At 33.4% G+C, this 18,159-nt stretch overlaps 1 protein-coding gene across 20 annotated transcripts in view; it reads right to left on the reverse strand.

The window, feature by feature from the left end:
• Ppfia2 (PTPRF interacting protein alpha 2) overlaps positions 1–18,159 on the reverse strand; it is a 441,464-nt gene that overhangs the window by 86,504 nt on the left and 336,801 nt on the right. For all 20 annotated transcript variants that reach the window (XM_045152128.1, XM_004650146.2, XM_045152145.1 and 17 more), the window contains 6 exons: positions 13,681–13,827; positions 12,452–12,586; positions 6,706–6,789; positions 6,301–6,432; positions 4,788–4,850; positions 393–484 (listed from right to left, as the gene is read on the reverse strand). In XM_045152128.1, the coding sequence (XP_045008063.1) occupies positions 393–484; positions 4,788–4,850; positions 6,301–6,432; positions 6,706–6,789; positions 12,452–12,586; positions 13,681–13,827 (653 nt within the window). The remainder of the gene's footprint in view (positions 1–392; positions 485–4,787; positions 4,851–6,300; positions 6,433–6,705; positions 6,790–12,451; positions 12,587–13,680; positions 13,828–18,159) is intronic.

An 18,159-nucleotide genomic window follows, 5' to 3' on the forward strand; every position in this document is an offset into this window, starting at 1 on the left:
AATCAGTATTTGTTATGTCCCAGTAAGCATTAACCAAATTTCTTCAGTAAACATAATGAGAAAAGGCAAATGGATCCCAACGGAATGAAATTCAGTCTTCATATATATAGTTCTATTTCTTCATTTAAGAATAATTTTGTACATTTCTATCTATATAATTAAATGCAGAATGTAAAGGATATTAATTTACATTTTTATTGAATGTCTGCAGAAAGCATTTCTAATTTGGAATGTGGTTTCTGAATGCAGAAACTAATTTGGTGGATTCAAAATAAGACAAATCGTCTTGAGCAGGAAAAGATATTTATTTCACTTGAGGCAGCATGAGAATATATAACAAAAAATTAACATTGATATTTTGTGAAGCATAATAAGCTTGTACTTTACATTACCTTGATATTGTAGGTTCAATTAAAGAGCCAGTTCTCACTTTCAATTGGTCAAGTTCAGATCGCAGCTTTTCTATTTCTTCTGCTAATCGATCCTAAAATTCAGAAAAGTGTTACCTGGACAATAGCCATATGTCAATAATACCAGAATTAAATTAGGATCAACAAAGTTTTAAAAGTGGAAACTTATGACTGTGTTTCTATTATAAAGATTATCGAACACAATAAAAATATGGATAAATTCTCCCTTTGGAATGAATAGACAAATATTATAAATCAATTAAAAATTATCTATACTACCTGGTATTTACTAATCCTAAATATTTACAAACATGTGAATGTTAAAATCATAAATAACTTATACTGATGGCACTTCACCTGATAAAGACAAAGCACACTGTTTTTAAATTAAGTAAAAGGTTTCTATATTAAGTGACCAGCCATTTTTCCATGGGGGTTTGAAGGACAGATAAGTAAAGTAAAATTTATAAAAAGAACCAGTAAAAATGCCTCATTAAGCAGGAAGATCTGGGGCTGGGAAGATGGCCATGTAAAGTGCTTGTCGCACAGTTATGAAGACCTGAGCTTGAGTCCCAAGAAGCCATCCAAATGCCTGATGATGTATGATGGGAATCCCAGGCCTGCAGAGACAAATAGTCCCTGGGTTCATTGTCCAGCTAGTCTGGCCAAACCAGTGAGCTCTAATTTCAGTAATAGACTCTGTCTCAGAAAGCAAAAGTGAAAAGCAATTGAAAATACCTGCCATCTAGCTCTGAGTTCCACATGCACACACACAGGTCATACACCCACCCAATATACATATGAACATGTAGACACACTCACAGATGACACATGTGTACACATCACACACATATACACATGCAAATAAAAAGAAAAGGTGAAGCTAACTAATTTTAGTTTGATTAGGCACAATTATTTATAAGTCTAATAATTTTATCAGGCTAGTATAACACACTTGGTTGTTTAAATTTATGAAGATAAAAGTTGATTCACCAAGTTTAATCAAATACTCATAAAACATTTAATTTACTTTAATGAATTGACTTCAACTTTCATAGTGTTGTAAACGTGGGTACCCTTCAGATTGTCTGGGACTGTTTTCTTCCAATAGCCAGTGTTTAATTGTTTAGTAATCTTTTGTTTCTTTTGTCAGCGCACTTTGTCAATGAAACATTTCCAACCTTTCTCTTTTTTTCTCCTTTTTAATTCTTACAACCATAACACTAATCTAAGTTCTTTTAAACTTTTCTTGTGAATAATTTCACCAGTTTTAGTCTATTTTGCATATAATCTTTTGTCAGAATATCATTTACAAATATACATACAGTCAAATAAATGCTGAACTTATTTTTTTAAATGATTACACAAGCTGGAAATGTACTTGGGAGGCAGAGGTAGGAGGATTACTATAATTTCTAGATTTCTAGGCCACCTTGAAACTAGGTAGCAAACTCCAGAATAGCCTGGACTACAGTGACACCCTACCACGAAACACCAACCAACCAACAAATACAAAATGGTTATGCATTTTACTAACTCATTATTTTCAGAGAAGCACATGTCATACATCTGTGTAACTAAGGGGCAACAGCAAACATCTTGCCTTTATGTAATTTATATGCATGGGAAAGACAAGCATCACAAAGAAGGCACCTAATTGCAAACGAAGATATTTGGAAGAAAACAGAGGCATGACCAAGCTTTCAAAGAGAAAATGATATTTGGTCAAAGGTCGAAAGAAAGGGAATAAAATATGAGAACATCGTAAGAAAAGGCCTTGCAGATGGAATGAGGAGCAAGGACAAATGGCCTGCAATGGAAGCTTATCAGGTGAGCTAGAGAACAAATACATAGTGGAGGGAGGGGCGTGGATTAGAAAGTGGAGGTGATAGATTTAGGAGAAAGATTTATTAAAAGTGTCATTAATAAACAGGACGAAGCAGTCATAAAAGGAATTGAGAGCACTTTTTAAATCTTTGGCTTTTACTCTGAGTAGTAAAGGGAGCAACTGTAGGATTTGTTTTGAACAGTGATATAGCATGATCTTTCTTTCTTTGTACATTTGTTTATTTATTGACAATTTCATACATGTTTACAAACCATTTTGATCCAACACTCCAAAAATTACCCTCTTTTTCACTGTACCCTCCCACAAAGCCCTACTTCTTCCCATTAAATCTTCATGCTACTTCTATGCCTTGATTATAAATAATCAAACATTATCATTTTAAAGACAGTGAAATACATGCTTGAACAAGCTTGAGAGTCAGAAAGTTCTCCCAAAAAAAAAAAAAAAAAAAAAGTTGAGAGTCAGGAGTTCTCCCAAAATATAGACAAAATAAAAATGATTTTAGGGACAGAGAAGACCTTTTAATGATTTTGTTTTTAATAATAGAAAAAATATAATTTTCCTATAAAATGTGAGAGATGGTGTAGTGTTAACATATGAGATATAAATATCTCAATAAAATATGCAGGTTATGATGGTAAATAATTTAGAAGTCTGCTTGTGACATGATCAGTTTAATTGGCAATGGAGTTGAGCCTGTAGGGTGGGAGAAAATGGCAGAAAAGACTGGCATGTTAAATTTGAGTTGTGGTTGTGTATATGTCCAAATCGACACCTGCAATTGGTACTGGAATATATCAGGACCTTCACAGAAGAGCACCTAGTAACTAATCTAAACTAGGAAGTACTTAATTTATTGTGGTATTGAAACCATGTGATTTAATAAGCCTACTAGAAACTAAAATGAGAAGTGAGAAGAGCTCTAAATACTTCAAATTTTAAAGAAAACTGACAAAGGAAAATACTCACTGAGAAGACCAAGCACAAAATGAAATTTTGCTCAAAATCCACTGCGATTACAGAGGAGATTCCAGTGATTACAGAAGTACACAGATCACAGCTGTAGGGGGTGGTGCATGGAACTTCTATCCTGGGCAATTTTGGTTGCTGAGGCAGATTGTTGAAGCTATGAGGCTTGGGTAGGTGGTGGGGGAATGGGTTCTGGGGATCTTGCCAGGAGCACACAGAGCTTTGAATAACTTAACACTGCATAACAAGATCATGTCCAAAATTCACAATCTGGTCAAAACTGGTTCTCAAAACACATGGTAGTTCCAGCAAAATCCTGATGATTCACCTCATCATTACCCCTGAGTTTCTCCCTTTTGTTGCGCATAGCCCAGGCTCCACCTAGAAAGCCTGACTCTCTTTCTCTCTCTCTATATATATATTTGAAGGCCTATTAAGTTGAGGACTTCTTTGTACAACCGTTCTTCACTACTCAGAAACAATTTGATGTTGTCTTTTCGGTGCTACATTGTAGTGCTCGATCAGACCTATGTGTCAGAAGATTGTGGACATCCTGTGTGACCAAATGATTATTTCTGATTAATGATGTGATGCGTAGCTTCCTATATAAGTGTTCTGCATGTCCTTTTCCTCTAATTTTCAGCACCTTCTATATTATGCTATTATTGCCACACTATTCCTTCTCTTCCTCCTCTCCTTCCTTCTTTCCCTTTTTATCTTCCTCTCTCCTTTCTACCCTTCATTTCTTTTCTCTTTTTGTCCTTCAATTTCTTCTTTTTCTCAAACCCAATTTTATACTGTATCTTATGTTGGCAATTTGAATGAAATAAAACTAACCAAGTAAACATATGCCATTTTGATATTTGAGATTTTACAACCCAGGCTTTAACTATCTCTTATGCCACATATCTTACAATACAACAGGAAAAAGTGGTCATGACCTGATTGCTAACTCAGTTTTAAGCTGTTACAGGCAGTACTAAACTTGTGATTACATTGCATGCAGTCCAGTCATACCTTTGCTTTAGTATTTGGTCAGGTCCCACCTCTCTGAAGTCTTCTTACAGCAGCCATGTACAATGAATGGTCTTTCCTACCTGCGTCTCTTGTCAGCCTCAGTCATGCAGGACTTGCTATCTGCTACTATGGATCCCCATTTGTTTGCAAGCAATGTTTTCTCCCTTCAATTACATTTTATATATAATGTGTACTTAATATATTTTATAGAAATATCTCTAATGAAGTATAAATTTATGAACACATACTTCTTCCATTCATATAAGGCCAAACCCAAGGCCATCAAAATGAAGTTTCTTAGAAGTCAATATTGTACTAATATTGAAGTGAAGAGTTGTGACCATAAGCTAGCATGGGAAGATGTTCCAGAGACTGACTATTATTTTATATTTGGGTAACAGGATTTCTATGTAGATGTGCACCTTTCAATTTATCTAACTTAAAGTTAAAACCATAACAATTTATATTATTTACATATGAATATTCAATACATTTACCAATATGAAATAAAAAAAAACAGATAAAAAGTATTTCCTTAATACCTTATCATGTAAAGATTCTTCAAGATTTTTTCGAAAGGTTTCTGATTCTTGAATTAAAACATTCTTTAGAAAACAAAAACAAGTGAGAAATAAGCAATGCTAATCCAAAAATATTTTAAGATGCAGGTTAATATTCTGTAATTCAAGATTCTACTTTGATTTCTGCTTTGAAATATCTCTTCCTTGGTTTCTATGGAAACTACATTTTATATTACTCTTTAAACTAATTTTTAACATTTTGAGAAATAATTATTTAAATGGGAAATATTTTGCTACATTTGAAACAATAAATAACAAAAATACAGCTTTCCATGCTATTTATCTTTGCTTTTTCTCATACTAAAATTGAGATTAGAAATGAGTAGGCTGTTTATCATTTGAGAAACAATGAGTACCAAGATAACTATTGGGCAGGGGCTTATAAAAATTTAGATAAACTTATTTTTATTATCAGAAGAAATAATCAAGTAATAGTTATAAGAGTTTACATCTTCAATATATTTTTCAAATACAAAATTGTTAATCTCTACATAGAAGAAATAAAAGTAAAAATTTAGCTTTATAACTAGTGTTACATTTTATGAAGATATGAAAATAAGTTACATATAGGTAAAATTCTCTCATAAAAATTAAGAGCTTTCTATATTTCCTTTGCAATAAAACCATGCATTAAAAAAGCAGTCATATAAATTTCAGAGTAAAATCAAAATAAGAAGCTGAAATGCATATGGCTCATAGATTTGAATTTGCATGGGAGGAATTTAACATATTACTTCCTAGTAATCAACTATTCTAACTATATCATTATTTCATTGAACCATTTTCTATTCTGGCTTATTTTACATAGCAGAAGAAAATGTCTAACTAATGTTGTAACTGGCTTTATCTCTAAATTAAAAAAAAAATGACTATGTGAGATTTTAGCCAGTTCCTGTATTAAATTCTGGAATTGACAACCTGCTCAAATAACCTTCACTGATTTGGTCACTGCCAATTACCAATGAGACATTAATAATTGTGAATCAAATTGCAGACTGTATAGGAAAACTTTCCCTAAACAAACTACTGAAAATATTCGTTCCTAGACTCTAGTGATATTAACAACAGTCTGTTTGTAGGTGATGCATCCACTCATATTTTATTTTGTAGAATGGAGGTAGCTATTAGTTATTTAAATAGAACAATTCAAAGTAAGACCCCCAATATCTTTTCCATTATTATTTTTTGCATATAAGAAAAGACTAAATATTTTCATTTCATATTTTAGTCATTTGCCTCTTATTAGCATGCAAATAGGTAAGATTTATATATCATGCAGCATTTTATTCAAATTTGATTGAATATCTTTATATAAATTATTGACTCATATGGATATATTTGGTATGTTTATAGTAATAAAAGCCAATAGTTTTTTTGTACCTGACTGGTACAATAGAGACAGCAGTTTATGAAGCAAACATCATTCTTACAGCACGGTTAAACATTCCTGTGTGCTGTCCTGGCCTCACTTTACCTTCTCTTCCAGGGCCGCCATTCTTTCCTTTAAGTGCAGCTGAAGGCGCTCATTGGATTCTGTCAGCAATCTGTCCACAGTATCAGATAATCTCTTGTTATGTTCCTCATTCATTTTCTCTCTTTGCCTAGCCTTACATTTATTAAGAAGAAGAACAGAAATAAGTTTGACATGGAAAAAACAAATACTTCAGTATGTTTAAGTTTAATTTTATAGCTGTCCTAGCTTGGAATTGCATTTTCTTTTTTTGTAGATTTTGATCAAATCAGTAGATACTTATCCTTCAAGTGCACAGAGCAGAACCAAATTATTATATATAAGTCTTCACTAGGAATATTCTCCTGATATGTACTTTTTGAATCCACTAATTGGTGATGGGTGAAGACAACCTCATGATATACATACTCGTTGAAGCTCTTGATTCTTCTCTTCCAGTTGACCTTCTAGATGTCTCATACGTTCTTCTATATTTCCATGTCTCTCCTCGGCCTGTTAGGAAATATGAAGAATGCACCTAAAGTGTAGGAAGAGTTAACTCTTTCCATCTAAAGAAATTGAAATAAAATGTAAAGCAAGCTACTACCCACTGCAAACATAGTTTTCAAAAAATAAACTTTCTTCCAACAGGCAGCTGAACAGCATTGCTTGAAATGTGTCAGCTACAAAGGCCTGTTACATCCAAGCATCAGCAAAATATTGGAGTTACTTATGAGCAATGAAATCAGCCAAATGTAACATGCAGACTGTGCATGGTTTGAACACAAACCTGCCACTGTCCAATCGTAAGCTCCTGAAGCACTGAACTGCACAGATGGTTGATTATCAATAAATAAAAGTAACGGAATTTTTATAAAAGAAAAGAAAAACTTAGATGGATTCTATTAGCAATAGAAAGTAAAGTCCAGTAGGACTACCTTCCTACGTATGGAGATCATTTCTTGTAGTTTAGCTTCCATAACATATTGATAATCATCAGATGAGGTAGAAGAGGTTGGATCAGACTAACAAGTCAAGGAAAAGGAGAGGGACAAAATTGAAAAATCAGAACTAAAGACACAGACACTGAACAGAACATAGCACAGAATGCTTAAAAAAACATGACAGCTAATTTACTACTTTAATAAAATTTATGTAGAAATAACTATACTGATATCTGGTGACATAATGTGGTTGATGGTTGTAGATGGAAAGAGATGAGCTAAAATGAAAAGTTTTCAATCTGTGGTATGGAAGGTTAGTGATGGGTTGGCAATGAATGAATTCTACATAATGGATGAAGGCAATTATGAAAAATCATGTAATAATTGGAATTATGAAAAAACAAACACTAAAATATGTATCTGATAGATTGTTAAAAGTTTAAATATTTCAGTTTGCTTGTTGGTTTATCACATTCTTGAAAAATGTGCAAACCTTGTATTTCAATATTGAGGACTCTGTACTAGAGTATGACTCAGGTAGAATAAAGCTGGAAAAATTTTATTATAACCCCAAATCTAGAAATCAGTAATAAAGCTAAGCTACAGGATAAACTACTGTGGATATTCTTGAATTCAAACAGTATTGAGTTTCCATAGCAACAGTTACCAACTTAAGAAACAACTGGTCTCAATGTAAATTACAGTCTAGAACCTAACTACCTATTCTAACATGTCATTTAAAAAATGTAAAGAAAAGTAGTTGAAAGCCCTCAACTTAACAAGGCTCAAATACAATTGTGAGGACAAGAAACTTTATATGTAAACTCTCCTAAACGACATGAAGGACCACACGAATATACATTTTACATTATTTTGTTGCTATGGAAACAAAATTGTGTCCTAAAGTGAACAGGAAGCACAGAGCCTTTGAGAGTTAATGATTGCCTAGTGCTGAGGTTAGTTACATGTCTCAGGTGACTGTCAGGTTACTGCAGGTGCACAGCATTAACACAGGGACATTGCTGTTAGCCGAATATTATGAGTATGCTATACACAAAGTAAATATAATATTGCATCAACATTTTCATCATAATATTAAATTGAGTTATTATAACAGGAAAACAACCTTATGTTAGGACTGTAATTTTTAATTACATTTCAAGTCTTTCACACATTATATGTTCATTCTAAGTTAGAGAAACTTACTTTGTACCATTATAAAACTATATGTAAATATTTCATGTAGTAACTGAAAAGAAATAATAACCTATCCATGCATCAGGAAATACACACTTATACTTTTTACAGAACAAATTCCAATATAATTAAAGGAAAAAAAGCATTTATAATTTCAAATCTGATGTCATGTAATATATAACTTAATATTTATATTTTAAATATTTTTCTTTTTATATTCTTTCATAAATATGGAAAATAGTTAAAAACAATAAATCATTGCAAACTATGTTTCTCACTGATGTCTTCCATGAATTTCCAAGCAGAAACATAAATAAAAAATTTGTGACTCCCCAAAACAATAAGATGGTTTTAATAATTCCATTTTAGTTTTAGCTTTATTCAGCTAAATGGCAAAGATGTAGTTACATTGTAGAACCTATATTTATAAATTTATCTGTAATATTTCAGAAGTACAGGTAATTTTATAAGTAATTAGGGTATTAAAGTTAATCAGGTGTTTGATTTCTACTAGCACAGACATTAATACTTCACCTTCCAGAAGTTCTTCTTCAAAACTCAGTTATGAAATAACAGTAAAACCTTTATAGTTTCCTTCTTAACTTTTGAAACTTCAGAGTTTTGAAACTTTACTTCAGATAGAAACAGAAATGTCAGTAAGTTGTTATGCTATTAGTGATACTTTGTAATTGTACTAAAATCAATTAAATGTCTCATCAATTTCAAAATGAATGGTGGACTTTATGAAAAATAAAGGGTTTTCATTAAAGAAGTATATACAATTCATAAAATTGGGACACCAGGATGACCTTTAATGTTTAATTTTGAACAAATTTATTAAAATTTACTTTATGTATGGCCATTACTACAGAATTTACTCTGAAAGTTTTAAATGGGGTTTAGTTTCTCCCTCTTTTAGATAATTTTGTTTTACTTATCATGAGGGAGAGAGAGAAAAAGAAAATGTGCCTTGTTCCCCAGGCTTTGCAGGCAAGCTCCTTAAGCACTAAGCTATCTCTCCAGCCTTGCCCCCCCCCTTATATTGGAAGATGAAATTGAGTCATAGTTCAAATACCTTCAATCATATTCTCCAAGCTAATCAGTGCTACTGATTTATGTTTATCTACAACTTGTGTTGAATCAACTGTATATATGTACAAATACTGCAAAGAATCAGTCAACTGGCTTAAGGTCTCCTTTTAAAAATGTATTTATTTATTTGAAAGCAGAAAAAGATAGAGAGAAGAAAGACAGACAGACAATGGTCATGGCAGGGCCTTCAGCACTGCAAATAAACTCCAGATGTATGCACCATTTTGTGGGTACTAGGGAATTGAACCTGAGCCATTAGGCTTTGAAAGTAGGCTTTGAAGGTAACTGCTAAGCCATTTCTCCAGCCCTTCAATTTCTTTTTGAAGGGAACTTGAGGGTGACTAGTTTTTACTCATTAATGTGTTATGTGATTATTTCAAATGAACTGAAATTTTAGGAAAAGGAACTAGAGGCAGAAATGTTTGTGTATGGTGTATATAGATACAAAGAAAATGAATAAGTGCAAGATTGATGAACTCAGAGAACTTGTAGTGAAAAAAAAAAAGTAAAGTTATCTCCAATTTTAATTGAAAAAAAATTTAAGCAGTGAGTATTGCTCTGGATAAAATTTGAGCACTTCAGGAATTTCATAACAAAATGAATATGTCAGTTATACAAACACTGAATACCTTATATATGCTAATGATTTAGAATTACTCAGAAAATTATGTGATATAAAATAAAATAATAAATATAGAAGGTTTTTAAAGAATCACAAAAATTTTCAGAAAATATGGAAAGCAAACAGCTCAGAGACAGTGGAATTTTTGGCAGTTGAGTCAATGTTTATGTTACACAAGGGAATGCAATAATAAAGTATAAAAGAGGGAAAAGTAGAATGAAAAAAATGATTTCTTTTTTGCATATTCTAAGTCTGTAATATTGTAATATTGTAATTGTTTACCTAAAAACCCTATAAGTAATATATAATTTAAATTATTTTTATTCTGCATTTATCAAGACTAATTGTGACAAAAATTGATGAACACTAGGTTGTGTTTCATTAGTGATGTTTCCATATTCTCTCATATTTTGTTCAGAAAACACTGATAATTATTTTACACCAAGAAATTATTTTTCTTATTTAGTCTCTAACCTATCTCTCACCATAGTCAGGAAATTCAGTATAACAATAATTTGTGGGATTTTTTATGTTCCTCAGATACAAAGAATATAAATAATCTTATCTTAATCCATGCTATAATATCTTAAAATTAGTCTTTGGTAAAACATAATACTATTGATATGTTTGAATAGGTTAATAGAACTATTTATTTTTTTTTGGAGGTAAGTTCTCGCTATAGGTCAGGTTGACCTGGAGTTCACTATATAGTCTCAGGGTGGCCTCAAACTCATTGCGATCCTCCTACCTTTGCCTCCCAGAGGCCGGGATTAAAGGCGTGTGCCACCACACCCAGCTTCAGAAAATACTTTCAATTAAAAAGAAATTTAAAAAAGAAATTTGTCAGGCTGGAGATATGGGTTAGCAGTTCAAACCACTTGCCTGCAAAGCTTACTGACCTGGGTTAAATAGCCCAGTACCCACATAAAGCCAGATGCACAAAGTGACACATGCACCTATAGTTTGTTTGCAGTTGCTAGAGGGCCTTGCGTTTCCATATTCTGTGTCTCCCTCTGTTTGTCTCTATCTGCTTACAAATAAACAAAATATTTTAAAAATATTTTAAAAGCTCTATATTTCTAACATTTTCTGAGAAACTTACTATTTTGGTCTATGACTATAGAAGGATCTAACATGACAATCTTACCATAAAAGGACTCTTAACAAGTAGTTACCCCAATAGTGTATAATTCTTCATTCTTCTAATGCTTTCTAATTGATTCATTTTAGCAAAGAGCATTGCCATCTTCCTTTCATCTTTATTTACATTTACATGAAGCAGGTTTGTGGTGGGGGGTTGCACGTGTGTGTGTATGTGTCCCTCCTATGGGTGAACCACTTGCTATGGATAATTCCTATTGCAAGGAATACAACTTAAAGTTCACATATCTACAGTAGATACTTATTCTGGGGTCTGGAAAACTTAGAGAACATCAATGATTATGCAAACATTTCAAAACATGTACTTTGATTTGATATGAAAAATAAATCATGCTATGAGTGCAAAAAATTAGGACTTTTATTCTGGTAAAATGCCCATATATTTTGAAGCAATGATATATTTGTTTGATGTTAAGATGTAGGAGTGTCCCTCTGTTTCATGTAAATGTTTGCATAATTCTGTGACAGAGCTAGTTCTACAGTGTAATGGCCATACCATGGTAAAAGAGTTGAATACTCTTTGCAATATTATTAAGTTTTATTTTTCAGAAGAAATCAATATAATCTCTAGATTCTTAAGTTTAGCTTCTGGCTATTAATAAGTTTACTCATATATTCTAATGTTAAAAACAGTTTAAACCGGTGTGGTGGTGCAGGCCTTTCATCCCAGCACTTGGGAGGCAGAGGTAGAAGGATTGCTGTGAGTTCGAAGCCACCCTGAGACTCCACAGTGAATTCCAGGTCAGCCTGGGCTAGAGTGAGACCCTACCTCAAAAAACAAAAAACAAACAAACAAACAAACAAAAAATAGTTTATTACATTTACTGTACTTCTAATCATAAATCATTTAAGCATATACATTTAAAACAATAAATTCCATTGAGTTTTAAATTCTGTGATTATTCATATATACAAATACTACCAAAGAAAATTAACCATAGAAATAACAAAAATTTTTGCTAATTTTGTTAATGTTTATATTGATGAGGAAATCATCACACTCATAACAATCATTCAAGTCACTATGAAAAATATATATAAATAAATATATATATGAAATAATAAAACTTCATTAACAGACCATGAAAATATCTACAGATTCTATTTGGAGGGTCGTTTCTGCAAGCATCCAGGTTGACCATACGTTTCAGAGCAATACCTTTGTCAGAGCTGCAATTCTCTGGGCCAGCTCAGCCTCTACTTCTGGTAAGGTTTCAGCCTTTCTCATCGTCTGTTGCAACTTCTGCTCAGCCAGCTCAAGGCGTTCTTGTAACTGCCTGTTTTTTTCTTCCATCTGAAATAGGAATGGTAACAGTGCCACTTCAAGGGTCAGTTTAGCCAACAGCAGTCATACAGGCTTTGCTCTTCAGCCACCTGTCTAAACGGAGAGCCAGCTAGGACTACACATACGTGTCCAAAGTGATGACTGCCATCATGTGTTTATGTATTACTGATCCATTTTTTTTTCTTACTGGAATAGAACATACTAAGATAGTAAATTGAAAATAATAGTTTTAGACTTCAGTAGGATAGAGAATCTGGCATAATGTCGAGTTTAGTCTCTAGAGATGGTGCTTACAAATTCTCTGGAAAAGGGCAAGAGAGTAAACATTTTAGAGTTTGTGAATCTTATGGTCTCTGGGTCAAGTTCTTGACTCCTATTGTAACATAAAAGTAACTATAGACAATACTTCATTGATCAGATAGGTATGCTTTGGACAAAAATGTTATTATTTGCTAAAGCAGGAAGCCAGCCAGAGTTCACTCATGCACCATATAGTGTGCCCAAACTTGTTCTAAAATGGGGTAGACTTAATGGCACAGACATGTATCAGAGGTGTAGCCTTTGTGAAATGATTGCATCTTTTATCTGTAGTGTTCTCCATAAAAAACTATACATCCAACAGAGATATATTTATAGTTAATTAAATTAATTAGTGTAATGTCTGATTCATGTATGCATCCAAAGTATATAACAGTAATGGTTCTGTTATCAAGAGAGGTAATTTGGACTGGAGAGATGGCTTAGTGGTCAAGAGGCTTGCCAGCAAAGCCGAAGGACCCAGGTTGGGTTCTCCAGGACCTATGTAAGCTAGATTCTCAAGGTGGCACATGTGTCTTGAGTTCATTTAGAGTGACTAACGGCCCTGACATGCCCATTCTCTTTCTATCTGCAGATAAATAAAATAAATAAATACCAGAAAAGAGAAGTAATTTATTTTTAAGCAGTTTGCATATTAGAAAACATATTTCCACGATTTGCTTCAAAATTTTAGTGCGTAATTATTCAGGCAGCTGAGAAAGAATCCTTTCTTAATATTTAATCCAAGTTTTGTGAAAATGGTAAGAAACACATGGACCAGAGCAAAACCAAGACAGATACCGAACCTGCCGTAAGATGGCTTCTTTATTTGCTAACTCATTTTCTAGTTTATCATTCATATCATGAATGGAGGTAGATTCTCTCTGAGCACTGAGGTAACGCTTCTCAAGGGTTGTGATTCTTTCTTCCATATCTTCCTTCTGTGCCATTGCCTATAAGAAAACATGTAAAAAAAAATCATGTGTAAGTCTGCGTTTGATCCCAAGCATCATTAAAAATATAAAATAGAATACAATGAAACAAAAATAAACATCAAGCTAGATTCTCAGACAGGTTTATGGGTTTTGTTATTTAAATAAAATAATATAATATAAAACAATGGTGTTGTCAAAGTAAAGACTCATTATGTGTTTTCATGGAAGGAATACAAACAAAACTCCATGTGAGTTTCCTTAGCTTATTTATCAGAAGCCTTCTTATATCTTAGATTAGCAAGGAGCCTTCTGCTCTCTGAAAATGCAAAGAACTACCTTTTGAACTTCCTACTGTAGAATTATGTGACAGATTAATTAGTTCACATTATAGTTATAGCAAATATAATTATGAGTAAAGATGGAAATGATGAGAATGTTAAAATGGTGGCCAGAGTTTTCAATTACAATGAAACATTCAAATACGACACAGCATGCACCATCAGTAGTCTGCTCTTTACATAAAAGGAAACACTCTGTGCCTAGAAGAGAGGGTTGGTGCCATTGACATAGCTTAGTGGTGCAGTATTTGCCTAAAATTTAGGGTTGTACACTAGCATAAAATTAATAATAAAATATTAATAATTTTAAAAATATTAAAATATTATATTTTAATTATATTTAAAAACACCTAGGAAAAAATACATATTTCAATCCCAAGGAATTTGGTGTACAAAAATGCATATGTACTAGGATGGGCTTTTTGACATTGCCACCTGTGCATGCTCCTTAAGCAGCCCTTCACCCTGCTCTGTAAGTAACCCCAATAAACTCACTAGCTCACCAGAACTGGTTTTGGTTTAATCATGCTTTAGTCTGTCATCTGTTCAATGCTCCCCAGGGAAAAAACTTATATGTAATAACAATGAGATCCATAAGAAATTAACATACCCAATAAATATATGACTACACTAAAGAATTAACTGTCAGCTCAAGGGGATAAAATCATGTTATTGATAATATTTTAAACACTAATTTTATACAATCTAATTTATAGATGACTATATGGAGATAATTTTGCCTTCCTAAGAGTTTACATGGAATTGTTTGGGGAAGATATTGGTGCTAATTAGCTGTAGAAGTGAGTATGATAAGCTTAGAATAGGTTCCTAGGAAGCTCGGGTTCCTTGGCATTAGGAAGTGAAGACAGGTTGCAGCAGCCAAAGAACCTTCTCTGGCTTTGTTCAGTCATTGAATTCCTACCCTTTTTATTTCTTTTCTTCAGAGTTTCTAGGTAGTCCTAGGAGCCTATCAACTCATGTTTCTTCCAAATTTCTAAAGGAAATAGAAGACCTTATAAGGGTCATTTTTTTCTTCACCTCCATCAACAAATATAATCACACGCGCACAAATCTTTAAATCTAATCTTCAGTTCCATGTGGATGACCAACCTTTCCTCAAAGATAAGTCATAAGCAGCATTGTGGGTTCTATGAATTTTCTTCTTTAGGGACCGTGATCACTTTTTTCATTCTCCTGGATTGTTATAGAAGCAAACCCCATAATAGCTGAAATAGGGAAACAGGCTCAGAAACTGGTAAAGACCAGAAGATGACAAAGGAAACAGAGATGATTCTAAGAACTAAAAATCAAGATAGTAAATGTCCCTCCTGATAGATTATTGATCAAAATTGAAATTAATTTTGCTGAACTGTTTTCAATGTGGGAATTGAACAAATGGTTTAAAATGCATAAGCAAATTAATATAAGAAGTGGCTACGAAAATCCTGGAAAACCAGAAAGTTGTACACAATGATAAATATTATCAGTACTACTTGGATGAACTGAAACATTTGTTAACATAATAATAACAGTAAACACTGAATATGTTTTTGAAATAAGTACAATGGAAATAAGGATATAATGCAAATAAGTGACGGATAAGATAACTAAAACCCACATGTAATATGCTAGCAAGTCAGCCTTTAGGCTTAAAGTTAAAAAAAAAAAAAAAGTAATGGCTAATGGGGTAGAGATTAAGAATCTCAGGACAATGGGATGGAGACAATTGAAATAAGAGGTTGGCAAGTGGTCACTGTTGCTCTCTTTCACGCTCACTGCATTTGTATTTTATTCTTACCTTCTTGACATCATTTGACCTTGTGAAATTATATAAAGAGCCACAAATTAAAGAGTTCTTACTCTATCAGAAAGCTCACCATGTTGACATTGGTTACTCTGTGCATCCACAACCCAGCTCTTTCACGTCTATTTCTTCAGGAAGAAAGGCAACACTCCCATAGTCATGCAAAGTATTTCTTTTTTTTTATTTTTATTTTTAAATATTTGTTTATTTATTTGAGAGCGACAGACACAGAGAGAAAGACAGATAGAGGGACAAGGAGAATGGGTGCGCCAGGGCTTCCAGCCTCTGCAAACGAACTCCAGACGCGTGCGCCCCCTTGTGCATCTGGCTAACGTGGGACCTGGGGAACCGAGCCTCGAACCGGGGTCCTTAGGCTTCACAGGCAAGCGCTTAACCGCTAAGCCATCTCTCCAGCCCATGCAAAGTATTTCTTGAAACCTTTTTCACCCTTTCCAATATCATAGCCTCACCAATTATTTCACTGTTGGCCTTTTCCCCTCCTAATTCATCAGGTTGTAGAGCAAGAGATAATTTTAAATGATCATCTGATAATATTCAGTCTTGCATTAAGTTTCTTTATTTATTTTATTTTACCTCCAGGGTAAGATATGAGCCACAAAGCTCATAATTTCATAACTGGACATTTTTATACATCTGTGTACTAAGCTGTATAATTTTCTTTTCAGAATTTATGTTCACTCTAGAACTATGAATATGAGTTTACATGCAAATAATATTTAGTCAATGTATCAAATTAAGATTAAGCCACAGGGAATTAGGGAAGACCATATATTTCATTCTTACATCTGACACAGAAGGTACTGGGGCACATAGACATGCTGGAGCCGATGCTCTGCTAATATGCATGGATGTCCATGGGCTTCCAGTAGCTATGAGAGGTTAGGAGGCCAAGGAAGTTTCTTCAACAGGGCCTTCACAGAGTCATGGTTCTGCTGAAACCTTGATTTTATTCAAAATCCTTTGTTAATTGTAAGATAATAGAGTAGCTTTGATGCATTTTATTTGTACCTCTTTTTTTCTGAAGCCTTATGAAGCAAATGTAATCTATGACTTCATGTACCTGGAATATGTTTTCTTTTATTTTTTGATCTAGTTCAATCTTTCTGGCATTAAAGATCCAGGAAAAGACTATTAAGTCAATTACTATAATATTTATATCTAAGTATGTATAATTAAAGTAATCAACCAGTTTGGCAAAAATCAATGTAATTTTGTAAGACATTGTAACCATATCTTTATATAGTAGGTACATGAAACAATAACTGTAATTACTTAATATCTAAAATGATTCTGATTTATATTTTTTGCTTCTTTAATTTTATATATTTCTCTCTTTTTTGTCATGTGTGATTACATGTGGTATAGTCTATGATATGTTGAGTATGTGGCTTATGCACAGGTCTGTGCAAGTGTGAGAGGTCTGTGTGTGTAGAGACCAGAGTTTGAAGTCAAGTATCCTGAAGAGCTCATTCACATGCTTCCATGAGATGGAATCTCTCATTCACCCCACCAAGTCACCGTATATTTTTCTCTTAGGATAGAATTTCAGTTTAATTTTTATATAGGACCCTTGGAATTGTATGTAAATTTTGTGGCCTGGAGGGAAAGTTCTGAATCTACTCTGTATATATTAATTATATTTAAACTTTAACTGTAGTAAATTCAGGAAAGGACATAAGCATCTTTCTCAAGTACATAAGCCATGAAATAGTTCACAGTAGCTTCAAATCCTAATTTTTAACTCACATTCAATGTTATCATGGATAAATATTACTATCCTTTTCGGCGTTTCCACATTATTCCTTTGTTTGTTAAAATACTTTTATCTACCACATTGCATTACCCCTAAAAATTAAGTGACATTGCCGGGCATGGTGGTGCACGCATTTAATCCCAACACTCAGGAGGTAGAGGTAGGAGGATCACTGAGAGTTCGAGGCCACCCTGACACTACATAGTGAATTCCAGGTCAGCCTGAGCCAGAGTGAGACCCTACCTTGAAAAACCAGAAAAAAAAAATAAGTGACATAATTTTTAAGAACTTTTTATAATTGGCTTATGTGGTGTTGCAGTCCGGTTTGCACTGCTGGTAGAAATCACCCAACCAAGAGCAGCTTCTAGGAAAGAGATTTATTTTGGCTTACAGGCTTGAGGGGAAGCTCCATGATGGCAGGGGGGAAACGATGG

The sequence above is a fragment of the Jaculus jaculus genome, chromosome 6 (genome assembly GCF_020740685.1).
Source record: "Jaculus jaculus isolate mJacJac1 chromosome 6, mJacJac1.mat.Y.cur, whole genome shotgun sequence".
In the NCBI taxonomy this organism is placed as follows: domain Eukaryota; kingdom Metazoa; phylum Chordata; class Mammalia; order Rodentia; family Dipodidae; genus Jaculus; species Jaculus jaculus.